The following is a 23,482-nucleotide window of genomic DNA, read 5'->3' as shown; positions in this document are numbered from 1 at the left end:
TATTAACAATATATAATGCTGACATAACAATATATAATGCTAACATAACAATATATAATGCTATCGCATTAAAATAATGCAAAACGTAACAATAAAGAGCGTTGTACATTATTTTAATAGAGAATTAAAATAAAAAAAGACGTCATGACGTATTTTGATTATGTAAAGAGAGAGAAATTGATAAATGGCGGAAGTTATCGTGTCGGAGAGTATGCTGGACACCAAAGATCTTCATGCGAGAATCTCTCTCGTTCGACAGAAAAGACTGCTCGCATATTTGTCGTATTCTATCGTAGAAACTTCGTTAAAACAGTAGTATTATTAGTCTACAGTAGTACAGTAGTACCTTGATGCGGGGAATATATAAAAAATTAAAAAATATACAAGTTGTATATAAAACACATAGAATACACAATCGTCATAGTGTGTCCTGCATCAAGTTAGATTTTTGTTTCTACCTGTTCGTTCTAGTCGCGAAGTCATAAAGGATTGGCTTGCACTTAATAGCAGTACATTTAGCTTCGAACGCGTCGTCTTATGTCTAAATTTCCTATTGTATGTAATTGTATGTTCCCATCGAGATAAAATATAGTATGGCTTAATATAAATGAAGACTTGAAAGACTTCGGCGTTGAATGTGCAGAGAGAACATGGACCACGTTTGTTTCATGGGAAAAGTCGTATCACTTTGGTTGTAAGACGCCTTTTCTGATTTCTCTATCTATTTTTTTCGGTACATGATTTTTACAAAAAGATCCATTTAATCTTCGGCCGATGCACACTTTGGTATCCAACAGATTTCTCCATGCATAACCGGAATATGAACGATCGATAGTAATGATATGGGCAGTGAATGATTAAGCAAGTACCAATATTAAATGGGCTGGCTCTCCCATTGAGGCGCCCATTCTGGAAGTCGTCAATCTGCATTAGATGGCGGTGCGGCGTACCTTGAACGCGAATCTGAGTCTCCGTCGCATATATATTTTCCTGAAATAATTTAAACTGTGATAACTAGTGAAAGTTAAATCATGAAGATTATGTTTTTCGACAATTGTTTCTTTTTTAATTAATAAATAAATAATATGTAAAAGGACTCTGAAACTCTTTACATTCTTTTTATAAAAAACTTAGTTAAAAGAAATTTAATATTTTAATTTTAATTTATATTTAACCAATTTTTTTAAGCAGTTTTGTAATAGTATCATTTTTGAAACAAGATACAGAATGGTAATTGGGAAGTTGCTTTAGTTAAATAATAAAAAATGTTTTTAATAGCACAAAAAATATTTTTTTTATATAACTTTTTGCGCAATCATCCAATGATTAAAAAATTTCGGATTATTTAATTAACGTACCAGACACAAATTTTCGCTTCACCAAGCTCAACCGATATCCAGATCCTATAAGCTCAAATTCGACACCCGACAATGTGGTCCCTTCGCAATTGAACTGTGTAAATATCGTGCCCTGATTGCCTGGGCCGCGTTCGAGCTCGACTCGCGCCTTCAAGGATCCGACTCCGTTACCCTCGCTGTGTTGCGAAAGTTCCGTAAATTTCCATAGTACGCGATTCGTATCGGGCAACCACTGTGCCGGCGGTTTACTATTGAACGATTTAAAACCGCCATCAATAGGCGCAGCAACATGGAGATTCAGTAGAGGGCTCGGCGAGGCCATGGCGCGACTGTTATATTTATAATCGATCTAGAATCGAAAAAAAATTAATTTGCTACGAAATCAAGTGAGATAGACGAAATCGTCACTTTTGTTTCACTCAAGCATCTCTTAAAAAGATGGCCAAATATCTTACCTTGAGATCGGTGTGGGTCGTCTCACATTTCCAATATGCGACCAATTGAAAAGGACACGAACCAGCACCTTCCTTGCATTTGATCTGATATTTGAGGATGTCTACATTGAAATACGAGGCCGAGGGATTCTGTTCAGCTTGTCGCCGAAGCAACATAGTTAAGGCACTCATGTTGAATTCGAAGATTGTACTATCGACGGTAGTTTGAGTTGCGTCCCTGTAAACGCAATCTCGTCTTTCACCAAGCTGCCTTCTTTCGATTTAAAGCGATTAGTAAAAATGACTTACATGCTGATAAGTTGGCTGTTTGGCAACAGTCTCTCCAACCTATTGGTGTTTCTCACGCGGAAGGTCAGTTTGGCAGGACTGGGATTATTCGCTAGGACTGTGACGATGCCAGCCGGAAACGAGAGCATCATGTCACCGCTTAGCTTTACTTGGCATCGGGTTTCGTCGGTGCCACGGAAATAGGAATGCACTATCTCATGGAAAGCGACTGCCAACGGAATGGTGTCTGCTAGGCCGATCGTGAGTGGAGATGGTCCCCGCGAGGATCCCACGCCCACGCCAGCAGTGCGAAATTCCAGGCTGGCAACGCTATCAGCCCGAGATATCGTCGCAGGTGACATCCTACCGCGTGGCGATGGACCTTCTCCTCGGCGCGATGGTGGTCTGGGTATTACGATCGATCCCGTCGGCGTTGAGGATGCGGATTGTTTGGGTGGCAAGGCCGGTGTGATGTCTCCAACTTCCGAAAATAAATCCCCATCTAAAAAATTATTCTTTTTACAAATATTCTTATCTCTCTAGTTCCTAATTTCATGTAAAAATAAAAGATATGTTTCAATTTAGTACATTACTATAAGCGATATTCGTAACTCATATCTTAATTCTTTTTTTCACACATACATATATATAGATATGTATCATAATAAATAATTGACCGTTATTTGGCGTCGCAAATTTCGCAGAAGTTAATTTATATGTTTGATAATGACTCAGTGAATTTGTAGCTTCCTACCATTCAGTAAGCAGATAAACTCGTTAATAGGGCTTACCTGGAAATCGGGTATGAGAATGTGTAGGCGGCGCAGATTGTGGCGGCGGCGGCTGCGACGGGGTCGGCGATGTAGAAAGTGGCGGTGGGCTCTGCAGCGGGGCGTAAGGGTGGCTACCGGTCGGTGTCGACGCGCTCGACGGCGTACTGCTAGGATTGAACAAGTTTAGGCCAAGTAAATCTGAGCTTGGCTTACCTCCTAATTGCTGTGACACTGACTGAGACCTTTTCATATGATGATCGGAATCAGTATTCGATCCTCTACGTCCCTGTTCGAATATGATGTGTGATCAGAAAAACGAAGTGGCATATTATTTTTTTCTAATAACATGTATTTTGAGTAAGAAAAATTTGTGATAAACGATAATTTCTCATAAAAAAGCAAGTTACGAAGATACAACATCGATAATGTTTTTGTAAGGGACATTTTTTTTTATTAAAAATCTAACAAAGATCAAGAAGTTAACACATAATATTAAAAAAAAAATTAATATATACGTAAATAAAATAAATACTACATAATATAGGTACATATATTACATATAATACATTGTATATTAATATTTATATATTATAATACTATTATAATTTTACGTTTTAAATTGCTTTTTCATTAAAAATTTCCTCATGGATAATAGAAGTAGCTTTTATATGTGATATTACATATACAATTATAATATTTAATAATCAAATAAAGATATTATTTTATACGTCTCGGTTTCTTTATATTTTATACTATTAATATTATTTCACGATTTAAACATAAAATCGTATGACAAGTATTTAAATATAGTATATATCGTACTTTTGCCTTCTTCTAACTATAGAATAATTGTTTTAATTACAAGTTGTAATGTATAACACATAATATGAGATTTTTTAGTAGAAAGTACAACTTACTGTTGGTGCAGGTGATAAAGATAAATTTTCCACTGTCGCTCTCAATTCGTCTACGCTAGCGCTCATGGGTGCACCACCATTGCTGAGAGGCTTTATTTCCACTCGTATCTTACGTTCCCTCTCATCTTCCGAATCAGTATCCGAACTGGAATAAAATCCCTTTTCGTTTTCCCACGGATCCGGCTTTGGTCTAATACAAAAACCATCCTCGTCCACCTCCGGCGTTGGCGTTTCTGACTTTCTGCTGTCTTCTTTGTCCTCCCTATTGCGTTCGTGAAAATCATTTAAAATAATATACTTTTGTAAGTTCCAGCAGGCCCAGTGCAATACATAATAAAAACTCTTTCATGCTAGAAGCATGCTAAAATAATACAACTGTTGCGCTTATAGGCGTGATACGTGAGATAACTAAAGTTGACGAATATCAAGTATTCTACACTGATAAAAAAAATGCTATACATAAATCCATGAATGCTTTCTGTTCGAGCTTTGTAATTCTTTAACCTTTATATACATAAAGGCGTGGCTTTCAAAAGAAATTCAATACCGATTTACCCAGATAAAAAATCAACCTGATGACTAAGAAAAATTGTTTCTTTTTTCATTATTGTTTGATATTAACTCAAAATCTGTTTTTAAGTAATTATTAACGAAATAAACTAAAATATAGTCCAGGAAAGATCATATCTATGATAAAGAAAATTAAAATTATACGTACACAATCTTATATCTTATCGTTATTCATTATTTAATTACCATTACCTAGAACATCCTATTATACTGACATCGTAAGATATTTACACTTGTAAGATAATAGTCAGGAAGTTATTGAAATTAAATAGCCATTATTTTGAATATAATGCATAAACGGAATGAAATAAATATTCCGAAGAAGAGAAACTACTTATCATCATATAGTTCGAAGAAATAGGATATAAGTAAATTTATAAAAAAAATATTATAAAAAGGAAATAATATATAATTTAGCTAAGTTTCATAGCCCAGTAAAATATTTTCGAAATGCTGATTATCTGAACTTATAAAATAACGGCTATTTAGTTTCAGTACATTTTCAGACTATCATTCTGACAAACGTAATAGTTTATTTAAACGTTAACATCCAATACAACGTACAACTTTCAACATCTGTAATATGGAAAGAAAGCATTTGCAGACTCATGTTCAAAATATTTTAAATGTATGCTGTATATTGTGATTGATAATAATCGATAAAAAAATTATAATATGTAATATATTTTAGACGAACAAATAGAATATCCAACAACAAAGCATTCCGAGTCTAAGATTCACATCCAGCAAAAGTATATTTAATTTACGTTGAAATCTTAATTAAATATGTACATCACTTTTTTTAGAGTACAGATCGACTTTATCTGCTGGTTATGAAACTGACTCTATGTGCACTAGGTCTGCTGTGCATGCATGTACTGACAGGTCAGACTTTTCTTCTTTATTGCTGCTTGTATCCATGAGGTCCTTCTTCTTCTTCGCCTTCTTCTCCTTTCGTTTTTCTCTTCTACTGCGTAGAAACCCTGTTGGTCGTGGATACCCCAAATGTAGACAATAGGACGGTATATGTACTGTGATATATATACTAGCTACTTATTAAACGTATACTTTAAGCAAATTACTCTTACAGTTACACCAAATTATGAATTCATTTGTATCTGCGAAATTAATGTACTATTCTTAAATTCACTACAAATATTTATGAATTGTACATTTAGAAATAAATTTTAACATCTATTTTTATCATTTACTACTGCAGAAATAGAATTTTGCACAAAGGAAAATAAGATATTTATATGATTTGATATTGATATTATGGAAATATAATAGAAAAAAATCCGGCATTAAAAAACCATCATAGAATAGATGGTATTTCTATTAATAATAAAACTAAATTATGTATAAATAAAATAAAAAGCAAAATCTACATAGTTGCATTACTATCTACACGAATATGTATCTATTCGAATCTACAGTGTGAATCTACAGAAGTTTGAACGAGAACTGCTGTTGCTTGTAATAAAAAAAAGTTATACAAATTGTTATATTTCATTCTAACATTTGTAGCATTTGAATGGGCAGTACATAATATACATTTATAAAACTTTAATGAGAAATTAAGATTAAAGAATTTACTTTCCAAGTGATCAAAATGTAACACAGCATGATTAAACAATACGAAACAAATCGACGTACGTCGTATTAACTAGCATTCCTGTATGCATTTCTAATTAATTAACTAACTTCTATATTTTCTGATGAGGCTGACACGAGTTTCCTTGCAAAAATCAATTTGTTGCGACTATATTAAAACAAATATGTCTCGATTTAAATTACGTCTGTTTAAATTACATCATTATAAAGAAATCGTAGCGTTATTTCTAATGTATTGGATTGGAACAAAAGTTCGTAGTCGCTTTTTCATTTGTATCATATTTACGTGTTTTTGAAAAATTTTAGCAATTATACTATTCGATAGAGCAGAGTTTCAGCGTTAAGAATCTGTTTTTTTAATTGCGGTACACGCGCGCGATAACTTTGAACGGAGTTACAATCAGAGTCAAAATGCTCCTTTTATTTAATCAGCGATAACTCAGTAACAAAAAAATTAGGAACATTTTTAAAATGATCTTATAAAAAAACCTTTAAATTCTCATGTTAAAAAGTTGAAACTTTTTGTAAGATTTTTTTTAGTATATGATAGGCCTTTAAAATAAAAAAATTCCCATTTTGTTCAGCTTGTAGTTTTCTATTTGTAAAAATGATCAAATTCACAGAAACTTAAAAGATCTTTCAATAAGGTAAAAGACCTTTCAGAAAGTAAAGACTTTAATCTTTAAAACCTCTTTTTTAAATTTAAATTTCCTTCATTATTAACGAAGTTACAGCTTGTATTTTGAAGTTCGTAGCGCTACGAATTTGTATTCCAACTCAATATCTTTACAAGTATTTATTACCTTTTCGAGGGAACGCATGTCAGCGTTTCATAAAACAACGACTAACAAAGTGAATACCTACGTCGAACGAAGGCAGATGATAAAAGAGTGAAGTATACAGAAAATAAAATTCAGTAGTGGAGTAGAGCACGTCACGTTAGTAGAAATATGAAGATATCCCACGCACCATCACCATCAAAAATCCTACAGTATCTGCATCGTATACTCTCTTCTTAAATTGTTTTTCTAACAATTACTAAATCTACATTGACACTATAATAAACGCATTTCGTTTTGAACATTCTTATCCGTGCATGTCTCTCTTTGGAAGATTATATACACAGAGGAATATACATCCTCTGCAAGCTAATCTAACGTTGCATGCAAAAATAGTCTCAGACATTAAATAAATAAATATTTAGAGGAGTAAATTCACAGAAAAAGAAATATTCTATAAGATATAAAAATATTCTATAAGATAAAAAAGTAATCCATCAAATAAAATGAATGTAAATGCTGCCGAAGATGCTACGGGAATGATTGTCATCGACGAGAACATAGTTCGCAATAATAGTTGTTTTCAGAATCAATATTACGTTATTGGAAAAGAAAGAAAGATATTCCTGCACTTGGAAAATAAATGTAAGTATAAACACGTGAGCCATGCGAATTAGGAATTTTATAAAAACGGCTCACCTGAGGCCCCCGTCAGTAGCCAACCCCGCTCTTGTATCTCAACATTATTCAAGTCCAACTCCCTTTAGTTTAGTTATATTTCTTTTTCTTTTTAGCTCACTGCATTGATGTTACAGAAAGAACTTTAGAAATATAATTATATGCTGCAATCCATGTAATTACAAGTCTATTCAGGACGGTCATTAGTGGTACGTGTTAGCATTTGGATCATTTATGACATGTAAAAAAGTTAGATGTATATGACTGCTTGTATGTACCGCGATTGTATAACCCATCCATGTATTTATTCATGATTTTATCGGAAAAAAGATAAAGAGACGGAAAAAATAAACGGAAAGACAAAAGTGAAGCTATGTTAAACACATCCATTAAAATCTACGACATTCATACCCATGTTTTAACAACATGTTATTTAATCTTTAATCTTCCATGGTTATATTAAAAAATATATATATAAAAGTTCGAAGTTTTTTTTAGCGAATGTTGATTTCATAATAAACCGAATGCACTCGATAATATAGTTGACTGTAGAAAATTATATGTACAAATATTTTATAGATGTTCTTATCGTGGTTGTGTAAAAATTGATGCAAATTGTATGTCGCCATCGAAAAATATATGTATATTCCCACAGAAAGGATTGTTAGAAAAACAATTTATAGATGAAACTTTATGAAAATACGAAAGTAATTAGAATCCCATACATTTCTAATGTTAGATAGTGCCAATATTCTATTCAAGCGTTTTTTAATGTTAAAATGCAAACAAAAAATATTTCTTCCTTTAATCCAAAATATCTTCTCAGTCTTAAATCCATTTCAAACGCGGAAATAAATCAAAGTGAAGAAATATTTTGCATGGATGTTACATATGAAGCAGAAATTAATGTTACATTAAAATAAATGATTTGTTTGATGAAAGATATATTTGTAACATTAATTTAAAGCGTTTAGACAATGTTAGTATACGTACATCGCTGTTCTAAAAGTGAGCACAGTGGAGGAATCATAATACGCGCAACCACTATAAGTCAGTAGATAATTTATTTAACCATATTACGTTCTGTTCAATAAGATATAAGAGAGGTATTTAAAAAGAAATAATGTCTTTGTCACCGAGCACCATAAAGAGAGAACAACCGATAGAGAAATATTATAGAGATAAAGAGCTACATAGGAAATGCTCGAATAAGACTGATCCTATTACAAATTATGAAATAAAATATCTTTAAAAATCATAAATACGGAATAAGTTTATATCTGAGAATTTATGTGTCAATATTTACGATAAATATTTTCACATTAAATTTTCAAATTAATAATTGATCATTCATATTCGAGCCAACACATAATAGATTGTCTGAATAAAATCCTCAATTAAAAAAGTGACAACTGTGACAATAGTTGAAAAATTGTGTGCAAAGTTATTTTACGTTTCATACTCTTTAAATATCTTTAATAAAAAGAAAGAGAACGAGATAAATAGAAACCGTACGAACAGAAGCATGACAATCGTTAATTGTCGTATCAGCGAAAATTAAATACAGAATATGATTATTTTATCAACGTATACTCGGCAGCTAACGTCAGTATCAGTAATCTCTAATGTATGTTGTATACTGTATTCTAACAACAAAGTCAGAGGGTATGGTAGAGGAGGTATAGGAGTAAAATGTAAATTGTTACATTTAGATCCTCTGAGAGGGTTCCTGGAGATGCTGGGAGGTGGAACAGCAGGAGGCAGGTTGTTCCCTTGAGGGGTGGCAGGTGCCGAACCAGACGACCCTGCTTGCTTCTGTTTGTCTGAAACAACACTCATCATTCTCACGTCTTTGAATACCTCCCCATCAATTGATGGCCCCTTTTTTCTTTCGCTCCATGTCGCACTATTATGCACGTTAGTTGTACCGATTCAAATTTTAATGACCTTCGCAACTTTCAATGGCATTTTAGAGCGTTCCAGAGGGGTGAGAATATTTTAAATAATCACATAATCTCTATTCACATATAGTTTCGCATCTGGACATACAGTTGTAATAATATTCGACGCATAAGAGCAACTGTATGCAAAATACGCAAAAATCGGAGACAGAATTAAATATCATAATATTAAAAAAATATAAATTAAAATACATAGTTATAATAAATTTTCTGTCTGACACGATAATTAACTGCACAAACAAATTCATTGTTCCTCTGCTTACTTTTCATGGATGAACGAAACAATAAAGTAGTATAGCCCTTTATAATAAAGTACGTATGATATATCCCTTGACATGTAATATACATACATAATATATATAAATACGTAATTTGTAATATACATACAAGAGTATAATTAGAATTAAAATTAAAATAAAAAAACAAACCCCCTGGAACACAATGCTGTATTCTATATGTCATCCTCCACCTAATGTTAGATCGTTACGCATAAGCAAGTATAACACAACAACCACATAAGCATAAATAAATCAATAAAAATTGTCTGCGTATCATATTCGAATTGATATATCTGTGATCGAGTGCTGCAATTCAATTGGGCAAGTGTATAATGTGATCAATGATGGTATACTAACGGATATAAAATTAAAAATGATAAAAAAAAGTCTACCTAAACATATGCAATGTTATGCCTTGTTTTACGAATATTTATATTGGACGATTGCAAAATTAATTTCGTCAAAAAGGACGAAAAGCGTATCCGCCTTTCGTAACAATTTGAAGATGTAAAAGTGCATCGATGTGATGTAAAATGTTTCAAAAAATGGAAAAAAACATGTCTCGTATAAAATGTAGCATCTCATTGCATCAAAGCCAAGGTAGGTTCAAACTATTGCAATTAAAAAGATAACGAAACTTTAAAAAAGTTCGTGTAACTTCAATGAAAGAGAGATAGAGAGAGAGATAGAGAAAGAAACCTACCATGGGAGTTGGACATGAACAGGTTGAGTAGCGAGGTAGTACGGCGGGAAGCCTTGGTGGTTTGTGCATGTGACAGTTCTCTGTCCTTTTCCTTCTGTCTTTCTTTTTCTCTATCCTTTTCCAATATCACCCTTCCCCTTTCCCCGTCCAGTACCCTCAAAGTACTACCCTCCCCCTTTAATCCCTGATCTTTTTTTGAACTGTGACTGTTACCGGCTACGCCTGTTTCGCCGTTGGTGCCCTTCGACGTTTCCTTAGGTGTCTCTACGCCGCCTTCTGACTGAGAGTGGCTGGTCATTTCCGCTAAACTCGTCATAACTTCCTCGTATTCAATCACACCTGATTTACAGACATGTCATGGATACTGAGGAATAGAGATGAAAAAAAAAATCTTTTAAATACTCTTTTTACCTGGTTTTTCGAAACCCGTGTATTTACTCTGAACGAATTGCTCTAATAACTTCTCCACCGTCATATCGACGCATTGCCGTTTGAAGTCGATATGAACCTGGCCGACTTGCTCGTGATTGGTTTGCAAAACATCAGCGTACGTATTCAGAAATTCCTTCATGTGCTTCAGATGCGTCTCTTCCACATCTTGGAACCGCTTGGTAACGAAAACGTACATTGATTAGTACGCTTCGCTAATCGCTTGCGCAGCAATATTATCTCGCAAAGCCTAACTTCTACATTTTAATCCAGAATTAGTACCCTGCAAGCTTGAGTCATTTTTGCCTCGAAGTCGTTTCGTATGACCGTGTACTTGTCCACCAGCGTCCTATAATCATCTTGTGCCTTTTTGAACTTGCCCTCTGCCTTCTCCAGCTCCCTTTGACTGGCATTGTCCTTCCTTAATTTCTCTAATTCGAGGCGTTTTTGCATACACATGTCTTTCGCCTTATGTAACGTTACCGTAATGCTTTGTATACTTTGTACAACTTCTAAAGTAGACGATTCTTCTTCCTTCACCTAGATGTTGTCGATATGTCATTTCTTTAGTTAAATTATTCCAATTAAAAATTAACGCGAATCAATTTGATTTGCATGTGCAATTAATCATATTTATGTGTACACTTTGATAAGACCTCTGCACATTGCCGACTTGATTGTCTGATGATGAGAACCTACTGACCCAACTGTGGGCGGAGACTGATAATTTATGGAATACATATCTAATAGCATATTGTACAGCAAAGTATGGCAATTGTGAATAAAAGATAATACCGTATTTTACTGTGTAAGATCGCAATCAAATTAATGAGAAAAATATTAAGATTTTTCCATAAAAAAATACAATTAATCAACGAATTATAAATAGGAAAATGTAATTACGTACAGCCTTATGTTTCTTGTGCAGTTCGTCCGCATATTTTGACACATCTTTTATGAGTTCGGACACCCGCTGGGCCATTTGAAAATGTAAAACGGCGAGTTTTTCGGCGGCACCTCTCAAAGCGGCCCAGACAGGTGCGAATGTCCCTTGCGTGCTATTGCTCGCCTGTTTCGCTACCTTACTAAGAAGTTTATAATTGTTTTCCTCTATGGCTGATCTTTCTCGCAAAAATTCAGCCAATTCCTTGCTGGCGATTACACCATGCTTCATGTTATGATACAACACGTCAAATCCATTATTCTTTTCGCCCTTAAATAATAAAAAAAAATAGTTTATATATATATTTATTTCAGTAATAAAATTTGATTTATTAAATTCTTAAAACGATATTCACTTTAATTTAATTGCTTCAAAAACCTTTTAATTGTTCAATGAGGAAATATTATTTTGAGAATGAATTAAACGAAATGTACGACAATTTGATATTGAAAATTGCAGTTGTACACATAATTACAAGTCTAAAAAATTATAAAATAAAGAAAAATTTTTAACTTCTCTTCACATCTTTCATACAAAGTTCAAAGGCTTGATTCGAAATACAAAACAAATTTCTTTGTAGATATGTACCATTTGTCATAATATGGTAAAACTAAACGTTAAAATTTTAACTTTCCACCAAAATTGATATTTTGAAAAAAAAAATTAATTTTAGGAAGTTGAAAAAGGTCATGATTCTTGTGAAACATAATATTTAAATCTGTCTTTAACAAATTTTAATAAATAATATATATTAAAAAAGGTGTTTAGATTTAGTATTTCAGATCAAGTTTTTAAAAGTTATGATGCATATTGTTCAAAATGTGGCGATAAACATTTGATGTGGAAAATATTAAGAAGTAAAAAATTGTCATATTGTTTCCAGAACATAAAATTATATAAATAACAAAAAATAAAAAATTTTACAAATAAATATATTTTTAACGATAAAACAATTTCATTTAATTGATTTCCAAAATTACATTTTCTTACCTAACAGACTGAATAAGTACTTTAATTTAATTAATATTATTTGTATACATAATAATAACATATTTGTATACATATATGACATTCTTATACAACATCAGCTACTTTAATTTTAATGTGGAACTATAAATTTCTGGTAAACACTAATAAATTAATCAATTTTTCCCAGGGTTGGTAAAAACCCAGTTTTTTCCAGAAAAACCTAAATTTTGGGGGTTTTTGTGGATTTTGTGGTTTGTGGGTTTTTGTTCTAGGACTCTATTAGCAGTCATCTATTGTTTTAAAAGTGTAGTAGTCTGTTCGACAAAAATATAATCTCAAAAAATCGTCCAACAGATACTACCAGGATTTAAGACCAGCATTTCATTAATATCATTTATGTTAAGCAATCATTGCAACAAGTTTCCGATTAATTTATAGATAAAAAACTAGTTTAATTCTTAATGTATGTTGTAATAAAATAGTGTATTTTTAAAGATCCAATAAACGTTGCTCGTATTTTTTGACCTTTCTAACTACTAATTTTTGCTTCAATCTCGAACTAGATATTTTACGCATTTCCATTTATTTGCACGCGGGTCGTACAATACATTCTAATAACTTTCCATTTAAATTTCATTATTATCTTGATTTTATTTACCAACACTTCGGTGATCATGAGGCTTTAACTTTGAAACGTTGGATAGATATTAATTGTAAACTGATAAGAGCCATATCACAGGTACATTTTTAAAATTATGTATTTCTAATAATGTTTTTTATCACATTTTTCTAATAATTTCTTTCACAACTTACAATTTAAACATAAGGCAAATCAAAAATTAAATAAGATACTATATCATTCAAAGAAAAAAAATTTTTTAATTAGAAATATTTGATTTATATAGATCAATACATTCTCTTGATAGACAATTAATGTTTTTTTTTTCCATCTAATTTATTACCACAGTATGTTTGAAATAATTTGGTAAAACATTATTCGATTTCTTTTGAAAATTTTCGAAAAAGACAGCTTTTTCTCACTATCCAACGACGAAATAGTTAAATTCACTTGATGACGTTAAAGATTTATCAATTTTATATAATTTTATTCGTAATGTTAAATGTATTATGTTCAACCTGTAATACGACTTCAAATCTTTCTTTCCAATGTTTAATTATAATTAAACTAACATAAATGAATTGAAATATATAAAAATAAAATATCAAGCTCGATTGCTAAGCAAAATTAGTAGTTAGAAAGGTCAAAAAACACGAACATTTTTTTAGTTTATCGAATTTTTGTTTAAAAATGTGCGAAGGTATATTAATATTATACAAAACAATGAAATTTGACATGCATTCGGGTTTTTGTAATTTGTATTTGGATTTTTGTATTTGGGTTTTTGTAAACTGGGTTTTTCTGTGCCAACCCTGATTTTTCCTCAATGAAAATATCAAAATCAAATAATTCTTAATAATTTTCAAGTTGCTAGCGATTGAAAAATACTTTCGGTTAATTAAAAGAGGCAGATAACGAAATCATAATCTTGAGTTAATAAATTTTAATAGAATTTCAATTCAAAACTTAGTTATAAAGACACACGACGACAAATAAAAAATTGCGATAAATAACGATTTTGCTTGACATTTTCGCTAAGAAAAAAATCGACTTCACATTTATCAGAGAACCTACAATTAAAATTTCAAATGTGGCATATACATGTAAATGTGCGCGTTTTAAATTTAAAAGTTGGAAAATTAGCACAAAGGATAGAGAAAAGTTAGATAGCTGAATTATTTCTCTATCAGAAAAAATCCTTAAAAAAAGTTTTGTAATTAGAAAACTACGACTGAAAGATCGGAATGGTACTTAAGACCACTTAGCCGTTTAACACTTGAACTCTGATCATGCGGTAAATCCACATTGAGCAGAACCGCTTAAGTGACGTCGTAATAAGCTGTCATTACATATTATTGCCCTTGTCATCCTATTGTACCGATTACTTGCGGCAGTTATACGTCTCAATTTCTGCTTTGATTTTATTGCAAAAGAATCTTTCGCAAACAACTCGTCTGATATTTTACGTCACGTTTATGATATAAAAGTATTGTAAAGTAATAATTGTATTATAAAAGAATCTTCCGCAGCCAGCCATTGTCTAATATTTTACATCGCATTGGAAATGATCTCATATACGGGATACTCGCAGTGTTAAAAAAAGGAAATGACAACTATCTTATCGACAATGTGCGCTCTAAGAGACAGAGTTGTAGATAAATATGTAACATTGGTCAAATAAATATCCTCAAAAAAGCCTTCTCATGACGAAATATACGCAGTCAGATTTATATACTTTTAACACGACTGCGTTAAAAAAAAAAGAGCAACTTTGTAACTCTCTCTATTGCTTAATAAATTCTTTAATTGGTTTAGGCCCGATTGCACCAACGTGTTACTTTGACTTTAAGCGAGGCTTAAAACTCTCTCTCTCTCTCTTTCTCTTTCTAAAGCTGAGAGAGACACCGAGAGGAAGGGAGTTTTAAGCCTCACTTAAAGTTAAAATAATATTAGTGCAATCGGTCTTATACATTTAGATCCAGTGAGGAACTAAGCAAAACCAATTGATATCAAAGAATTTTACAACAATTACAAAGCTGCTTTTTCTGCTAAATGCAGAATGGCTGCGTTCAGCAGAGAAAACTAATGAGTTAGCGCTTAGTGATTTTTTAGTACGATTCTTTAGTACGATCCTACACTTAGATTTTGCGAAGAACTAAAGGCAAGAACCAATCATATTAAAGAATCACTAGGCGCTAACTGATTAATTTTCTCTGCTGAACGCAGCCAGTGTCTTTGTGCTTTTTTACTTCAATAATAAACATACAAACAAGTAAAAGTCTATATGCATTTTCTTTAAATTTACTGTTAACGTATAAGTATCCATAATATATATTATACATATATATAAAAATACATGTATTTTAATAATAAAAATACACTTATAAAACTTTACCACTAGCGTTCATAGTCCGATATTATACTCGAAATTATCTTTAAATACAATCTCGAGATGCTTACAATCATTTCATTCATTTCACTTACTAGCTGGATGTGTCAAGAGTGTCCATGACCAGACTTAAGATGAGCTTGAATATAATATCAGACTATGAATACCGCTCTATGAAGGTTACATAAATCAAACATTGCAATATAAACCAAACATTGTGAACGATATTGAGCAATTAAGCAGTTAAACGAGCAATGTCTATTTGACTTTGAGAGGGAGAGATTCAACGTCTCTCGGTCGCGAGCTTGATATGACCTGGCAAAAATTTCTTTTGCGTGCAATCTTCAGCGACTGAAGATCCTCGTTGAGATACACCTTGCAAAGAACGTGCGTGAATACGCCTGCAATTAGAGGAGGCTAATTGCGGGACGGTATAAATACAGCGAAAGAAACACCGACATGCGGCAGATGTCCTTCGACCTCGTACATAAAAACGCGTTGCCCGGACTTTGCAGTTCGCCAGTTCGCGTACGGCAGGCTGCTTAGGAATGCAACGCACATGTTAAATAGATATTATTTCCACGCGCGTTTTTTTTTTCTCAAACAATGAATCGACTCACATGCGAGATGTGAGAGTGCAAATGCACGTATGAGAGGTAAAGGTGGAAGGAGAGAAAGAGGGGAAGAGAGAGAAAAGAGGGGAGAAAGAAAAACGGAGGGAAAGGAAGAAAGAGGAAAGAGAAGAGGAAGAAAGAAAAAGGAGGATAAAGAAAAAGGAGTAAAGGAGAAAGAAGAGAAACGAGAGAAAGAAGAAAGAAATAGAGGAGGAAAAAGAAAAAACAGGGGAGGAAACAGAAAGAAGAGGGATAATGAGAAAAGGAGAGAAACGGAAAAAATAGAAGGAGCGGAGATAGAAGAACGAAGACAGATAGAAGAAAGAAGAAAGGGAAAAGGAGGGGAAGAGAAAGTGTGTGTCAAAAGCCAATAAAACGTCTCGGCATGTAACGAACGTGAGGGAACGATAAACGACAGACAGGAAGGGCACGAAGGAGAAAGAGATTGCATTAACGGAGCATCGTAAAGGATAACAAGGACGCAGGATGGGGCAGGGTCGAAGAGAATCATGACGGCGAGGAGATCACGGCGGACGAATACATTCTCTCGCGACATAACCTAAATTCACGCGCGCTGACTGACTGGGTGAGAGTGACGTTTCGCGTTCGTCCGTGGAGGAAATGAGACAGACGCGGTACAGGAGGAAGGAAAAAAAAAGTAAAGAGGCAATAAGAGAGAACATATTGATCACTTTTTAGATCACTCACCCAAAAGTAGTCGACAAAATCCACGGTCATGTTGAGACCGCGATCAGACCATCATACCACCTCGCCTCAACCTTACGTATGTATCGGTACGAATCGCACCGCACTCTTTTCTTCCCCCACGAACGGTAGCGCGCGTGACACGCACAGCACTGCGCTTCGCGATCGGACGCGACACCCAAGAACGCAATACTCCGATTCACAGAACGGCAGCGACTCGGTGTGAAGTCTGACCTGCCAGCGGGGATGGGGAATCGCGATTCGCGAGCGGAACGGGCGCGCTCGAGCGCAGAAACACGGGTCAACCTGCGTATGCGTCGACCGTCTCCGTCCGCCGCTGCGCCGCGTCGCTCCTTCTCCTCCTCTTCTCTTCACTCTCCTCCTTCACTCACCCGCGGCCGCCAGCACCTCTTCCGCCTCTCCGTCCGTCCCGTGTGAAATTTCTTCTTCTCTTGCACGCGCGCGCGCACGATGCCGCGCGGCTATTCGCTTCTGACAACAAGCACGCAACCAATAAGAGCGCGGCGATTGACGCGCCCGTATGAGAAACTTAAGGTCTGTTCGCATTGCTTGCACTTTTTGCACTCGGTCAGCATTTTCGCTTTCTCTCTCTTCAATACTCAAACATATATTTATCTCATTTTGAGCGCAAACTTTTTTGAGAATTTCAAACAACGCGAGTGTCGCGAACAGATCTTGAGTTTTTGATTCCAAAGACTTAAAAACTTTAGACAGATATAGTTGATTTTCTATATTATTATTCTAGATAATCATAGATTTAATATAGCATGTATAACTCTAATTAAGGGGATGGATGGAAAGGCCTAATTGTAAAATCTTGATATTAATAAAAATTAAAATAATTTGCTACTTTTTTATTATACACAAATGAGTACAGTATCGAATGAATTTACGTAATGTCTTTAAGAAGTTACATGTTACAATACTTTTCTATTACGATCAATATTACATGAAAAAGCTAATTGCTAGAAAAAGGGCCGAAGTAGAATTGTGCCTTTATTCCGTCCATTCCCTCAATTATCTAATGTTATAATACTATCTATAATGTATCCAATATTTATAGTAATAATTAGATTCACATTTTGAATGTCGATTATTTATTGAACGCCGCTATTGCTGGCATTGGCCTGTGCTACATTTCTAATAGTTGCTTACTACCGGAACGAATGTTCGCTGTAGTAAGACATAAATAAAATAAGTAGATACATAAAATACAATTAGTAATAAAGATATTAATATTTAATTAGCATTTATTCTTTCTCTCTTTATATTTTTCTGTACTCTTTGCATTAAAAAATAAACAAGTATACTTGTTTGATTTTTAAAGGAAGAAAATAAAATGAAATAAATAAAGTGCAGAAAGTGTAACTTAAACAATAGATTAGGGATATGTTTTGAAATGTACTGATAGTACTGAAGAACTATAGTTCATGTCAGTTATATTATAGATATATTTTTTATATCCAATATATTTTCAATATATTGGAAATGCATTTTAAACAGTAAAAAGTATTAATGCTTCTTAAATTTATAATAGTTCATGAATAAATGTTTATAAACATTACGAAAAAATAATTAATAAATAAATTATCTTTTTTCTTATAATTTTTATTAGAAATGTGTATGTGTGTGTGATACATGTACAAGATTTTTTTTCAATTTGCGCACATAAAACGTACAGTGCAATTTTTGTGTTAGAAGAAGCAATTTTTTCCTAATTTTAAGATAAAATTACGAGAGAGCAAAGTTTTTAAGTAAGAATAATTTAAATTAAGCTGACATTGAATAAACGCTATTTACTTATAAGTATATCCATAGAGAATGAAGAGTGCATTTAACGCGATGCTACAAATACTTCAAAATGATTTTTGATTGTTCAATTTGTAAAATTCTTTCTTCTAATTAGTCAAGCAAACGCTTGAAAACATTTGTAGTGAGACTTTGATCGCCATAATTTCTGAATAGCTAGTACGAGCAGGACGATTTATTAATTTATTTCTTTTCCAAATTAAATCATTTATGCATCATTATATTAGATCATATATATCAGTCTGTGTATTTAGGTGTACACATGAGAAGATTAAAAAATTTTTTTCAATCCGATTTTTATCTGTTCAGTAGCGGCACAAATTCAAATGATTTGGCGGTTCACCGAACGGCAGTACGGGAGGCGTGGCTTCGGGCCGAACACAGCCGAATATAGCCGAACTTGCGTCATAAGCGCGCACACAGCGACGCGCACGTGTACCTTCGTACAGTCTGTATAGTATAGAGTGGAGTAGGAAAGTTTCGGTCGTGTTATCAATCGTCTTCTCCTCCCTCATCGCTGGACCGCTAATCTCGTTCACAGTGATCGTCGTTGACGGATACGGGTCATCGTGCAACTGTAGGCCGCCACTGCCGCCGGTTGACGGGAAAGTAAACTGGAACGAAGTGAGCGAACGATGCCCGCGAACAAGTCGAACCTATCAACGCCCCGTAAGGAGAAGCCCGGCGACAAGCTCTACACCCTCGCCACTTCGGTCGCCGCTAACGCCAGCAAGAAGAAGAAGCGCTCCTCCTCCTTCGTTAAGCATAAACATTACGCGCAATATCTGGTGAGTGTGAGCGATGAATTAAAAGAAAATATATTGTGACACGAATCTCGATGAGCGGCCATATACGAGAAGGGACGCGCCTCCGCGCGTCCATTTATTAGACGTTTATCCACGATCCATGCAACTCCGATCGATCGTTCCAAGAATTACCACCGTGTGATCCACCCTCCTCGAATACGTGGTATTTCACGTGGTTACTTCCCCCATTGCTGGACATGGGAGTACAGACGCTACCCCCTAACCGAAGGTTAGGGTAGCGTCTAGGGGAATATTGAGTGTTATTGACCCCAAGCGGCATGACTCGGTCACGATAATTGCGCGAGGAAAGCATCCCCTTGCTTGCAAGCTTTCTATTCATTCCTTTTAATTATATTTTTTATTACCTTGTATTCTTTTTTTTATTTTTTTATATGAAAGACTAAATATATGTAAATATTTTTTATATAATAAAGAGAGGGGGAAGAGAGAGAGAAAGAGAGAGGGATGAAAGGGAGAATGATAGTAGATGAGAGAAGAGATGTTTAAAAAATACGCCTAAAAGTGCAAAAAGTCATAATTTTTAATAATTTTGGTAAGTGATAATTGAATTTTTGTCGGTAGAAGCCCTATAAATGTAAATGAAAAATTAGGGTTTTAACAAATAAATTGATCTTTATTTCATTTTGAAGCTCCTACCAAGAAGTCAAACTTTTTTTTATCAAAATGTGTCTTTGAAAAATATACGATTTATAAACAAAAAAGTCGGATTTTTATATCTTGTCTAATTCTCGAGACATTCGTGCGTTAATTGATACATTTTTGAACACTATATACATCGATATGTTCCATATTCCATATCGTACAATCACAGTTTAGCTATAAAAATCCTTTAATTTATTATACTATTTTTTTTTTTTTTTTTACAAAGAACAGCGTCTTTTTCACGGGATTATTTCTATATATAATTTGGCGCGAGAGTTGTCGCTACACACCACGCAAATATCTTGATATATAATCCTTCTTAAATATGCAATTATGTTCCAAGAATATTTTGCGTGTTTAATTAATATTTTTTTATAGAACGTGTTTCTCTAAGAAACAGTTAATTTGGTCGAAAAGTCTCTAGTTTAATCACACATGAAAAATCGAATAATATTTTAGCTTATATTTTTAGCTGGTCGCAGGAAGAAATAAAAATTATACTTTCTATATTTATTATTATATATCTTTTTATATTTTATGTTATATTTATTATGAAAAGCAAAAACAATATTTACGTCAGAAATCTCAGGGATATATGAACGATCGATTGGTGTTGAACATGCTCGGGTTGCGATTCGTATTTCAAGTTGCGTATTAAATAAACAAATATTTCAATTTTATATATATTATATAGCAATGTGTATATCAGTTATAAATATCATAATATCGGCGAGATAATCGAGAGAAATTTGTTAAGGTATAATATAACGATGATTGTTGAAAAGAGTTATAACAACACAGGTACGGTCTACATTAATATTTGGCAAATGTTAATACGCTAGTTAAGCACGCTGTTTGATCAAAAATTTTTTTATGAATTTTGTATGAATTTTTAGAGAGTTTACTTCCCTTGAGCATTATGTTACGTACGTGACATACATACGAGACCGTGAGTTAAAGGGGATAAAATGAGGATTCGGGATATCACAAGGGATTTCTTCTAGTATTATACATATTTGATTCAATATTTTTGTCACGCATCCTAATACTCGTAATGGTAGTTGTCGCAATTACCTATTATACTGTACATCGTTTTGTGGCAATACATTTGCATATAAATACTAAACTTGAATATTTTATTTTTACAATTATAGGCCCTGCACTGATATCCTCCTTTTCCCTCACCTTTTTAAATATTTTAGTGCGTAGCCTTTTGTGCACCGTATTTGTAGTCTATTGTCGTACAAGTTTGTTTTGGTAGTAGATATTAAAATTATCGTCAGTTTAGTAATTTGTTTATTCTGAATTTTTGAATTTTTTATTTTTTATTTGATATTAACGAGCTTCACACGAAGGCTCAGAGATTCAGGTTAAACCGTTATATAAATTTTATATTTTTAATTAATATTTAAACGTAAAGTATTTAAGAATGCAACTGTTTGTTGTTTCGACTGCAGTTGAACTGCAGTTGAACCAATCGAGAGATTCTCTTTGAAAGAAATAAGTTACCTTGATATAAAGTTGCTTTAAAGTGATAGTCCATATTGATTCAAAGACAAGAAAAAGAGGTTGCTGATTCGGCGGAAACAAAAGGGACAGCAATCCCTTCCGCAGCCACTTTCGAATCCCTTCCTATACTTTGCAGATGTAGAAGTTGGCTCAATTTCATGAAAAGATAAGATTTCTTTCTCTCTCTCTCTCTCTCTCTCTCTCTCTCTCTCTCTCTCTCTCTCTCTCTCTCTCTCTCTCTCTTTCCGATTTGGATCTTGTGTTAGATTTGGTCATAAAATTTGTTGTATATCTTTTGTGTAATTTAATTATTGATTCAATTGATTTTTTACTTTTCTATTTAATTCAGATTCGTTTTTGTGCGATGAATAATACATTTATTCAAAGGAATGGTTATTATGTAGTAAGAATTATAAGAAGAGCGTAGGAAGATCCATGAAAAGATAAGACTTTTCAATTCTTTTCCCTTATATTCACTTCTATTTTTTAATATGAGATAAAACAAAAAATTGAGAGGAGAAAGAACTTTACACTTTAGTGAAATTATTAATTATAAGTTAAATTAGTAATTTGCTTCTAACAAATGTAATTTGGATTAATACGAATCATTAAATGCATATTAAAATTATATTATATAAATGCTATAGGTACTAATCATATATAGAAATGTAATCATATTATATAATTGTTCTATAATACGGTATTATCAATATTTTTGTGTTATATATATTTTTCCTTATATATAATATTTACGCTCTTTATCAGTATCAATTTTGAATTTAATTTGAGTTCATTTTAATCAACAATTGTCTATGAATTGAATGAGAAATCGGGATACTTTTGATAATTAAAAAAACTCAAGTGTAATGAATTTCTAATGGTTTATATTTTTTAAATCCGTTAATGTAAATATGAAACAATGTTTCTTTTTTTCTCAGAATCTTTCAGTTTATCAAACTTTTCTATAATACATCAATGTCATGAATCAGAATTAGTAATTTATGTAAATATATTACTTGTAATTACTTGTGTGTGTATATACAGGGTGTTTCCAAATTAAATGGCAAAACTTCGGGAGCGTGTAGAGGAGTAAAAAACTAAGAAAAAAAGTCCTATAGACATATGCTCGTTTTTGCTCCGTTTCAGAGAAATCGAAAAAAAATGTTTACATTTCTTGCCATATCTAGCACCGACATATTTGATTACATTTTCCACTTTCTGTTATGAATTTGTCAGTCGCTCTTTGAAAGCCTTTAACAGTAGATGAATTTTGTCTTTTGCAATATGCCGCGTACGTATTCTAATAGTGAATATGCTGATATGGTTTTTGTATACGGTTTCTGCAACGGTAATGCTTTAAAGGCGGTGCGAGAATATGCACGACGATTTCCAAACAGAAGAGTGCCAAACCGAAGAGTGTTTATGTTGACATTTAATAGATTGCGAGAGACTGGAACATTTTCAATTCGACAAGAAAACAACCGATTTCAAGCAGCGTTACGAAGAGATTTGCAGGCAGGGAATCGTATTTTACAACATTTTGACAATCATCCTGAGACCAGCGTTCGGAATGCGTCGGCTGTATTGGGAGTGTCACCACAAACAATTTGGCGAACTGTAAAAGGAGATAATCGCTATCCCTACCACATTCAA

The 23,482-nt window shown here is 33.3% G+C and overlaps 2 protein-coding genes across 11 annotated transcripts in view; one reads left to right on the top strand and one right to left on the bottom strand.

The window, feature by feature from the left end:
- Window positions 1-451: 451 nt before the first annotated feature.
- LOC108723298 (F-BAR domain only protein 2) lies at window positions 452-17,552 on the bottom strand. Of its 5 annotated transcripts, XM_018448916.1 has the most exons (14): window positions 17,025-17,552; window positions 11,690-11,995; window positions 11,065-11,322; window positions 10,765-10,960; window positions 10,354-10,692; window positions 9,118-9,234; window positions 5,224-5,323; window positions 3,771-4,032; window positions 3,090-3,139; window positions 2,872-3,017; window positions 2,102-2,582; window positions 1,814-2,030; window positions 1,359-1,707; window positions 452-990 (listed from the first exon to the last, which is right to left on the bottom strand). In XM_018448916.1, exons 1-14 carry the CDS (start codon window positions 17,052-17,054, stop codon window positions 920-922), a joined length of 2,922 nt encoding a protein of 973 aa, XP_018304418.1. In that variant the 5' UTR covers window positions 17,055-17,552; the 3' UTR covers window positions 452-919. The 5 variants fall into 5 exon arrangements, with proteins under 5 accessions (XP_018304418.1, XP_018304416.1, XP_018304417.1 ...); XM_018448914.1 differs by having other exon boundaries at window positions 2,872-3,139; window positions 17,025-17,550; XM_018448915.1 differs by having other exon boundaries at window positions 2,872-3,139; window positions 5,233-5,323; window positions 17,025-17,550.
- A 2-nt stretch (window positions 17,553-17,554) lies between these two features.
- The window catches only part of LOC108723295 (mediator of DNA damage checkpoint protein 1), a 66,886-nt gene continuing 60,958 nt past the window's right edge, over window positions 17,555-23,482 (top strand). For all 6 annotated transcript variants that reach the window (XM_018448907.1, XM_018448912.1, XM_018448910.1 and 3 more), the window contains exons 1-2: window positions 17,555-17,576; window positions 19,161-19,639. In XM_018448907.1, coding sequence (XP_018304409.1) covers window positions 19,487-19,639 — 153 coding nt within the window. In that variant the 5' untranslated portion in view covers window positions 17,555-17,576; window positions 19,161-19,486. The remainder of the gene's footprint in view (window positions 17,577-19,160; window positions 19,640-23,482) is intronic.

This window comes from Mycetomoellerius zeteki, unplaced genomic scaffold (assembly GCF_001594055.1).
Source record: "Mycetomoellerius zeteki isolate Tzet28-1 unplaced genomic scaffold, Tzet1.0 scaffold228, whole genome shotgun sequence".
NCBI lineage: Eukaryota > Metazoa > Arthropoda > Insecta > Hymenoptera > Formicidae > Mycetomoellerius > Mycetomoellerius zeteki.
Note: the sequence above shows the minus strand (reverse complement) of the source record. Positions and strands in the feature narration are given on the sequence as shown.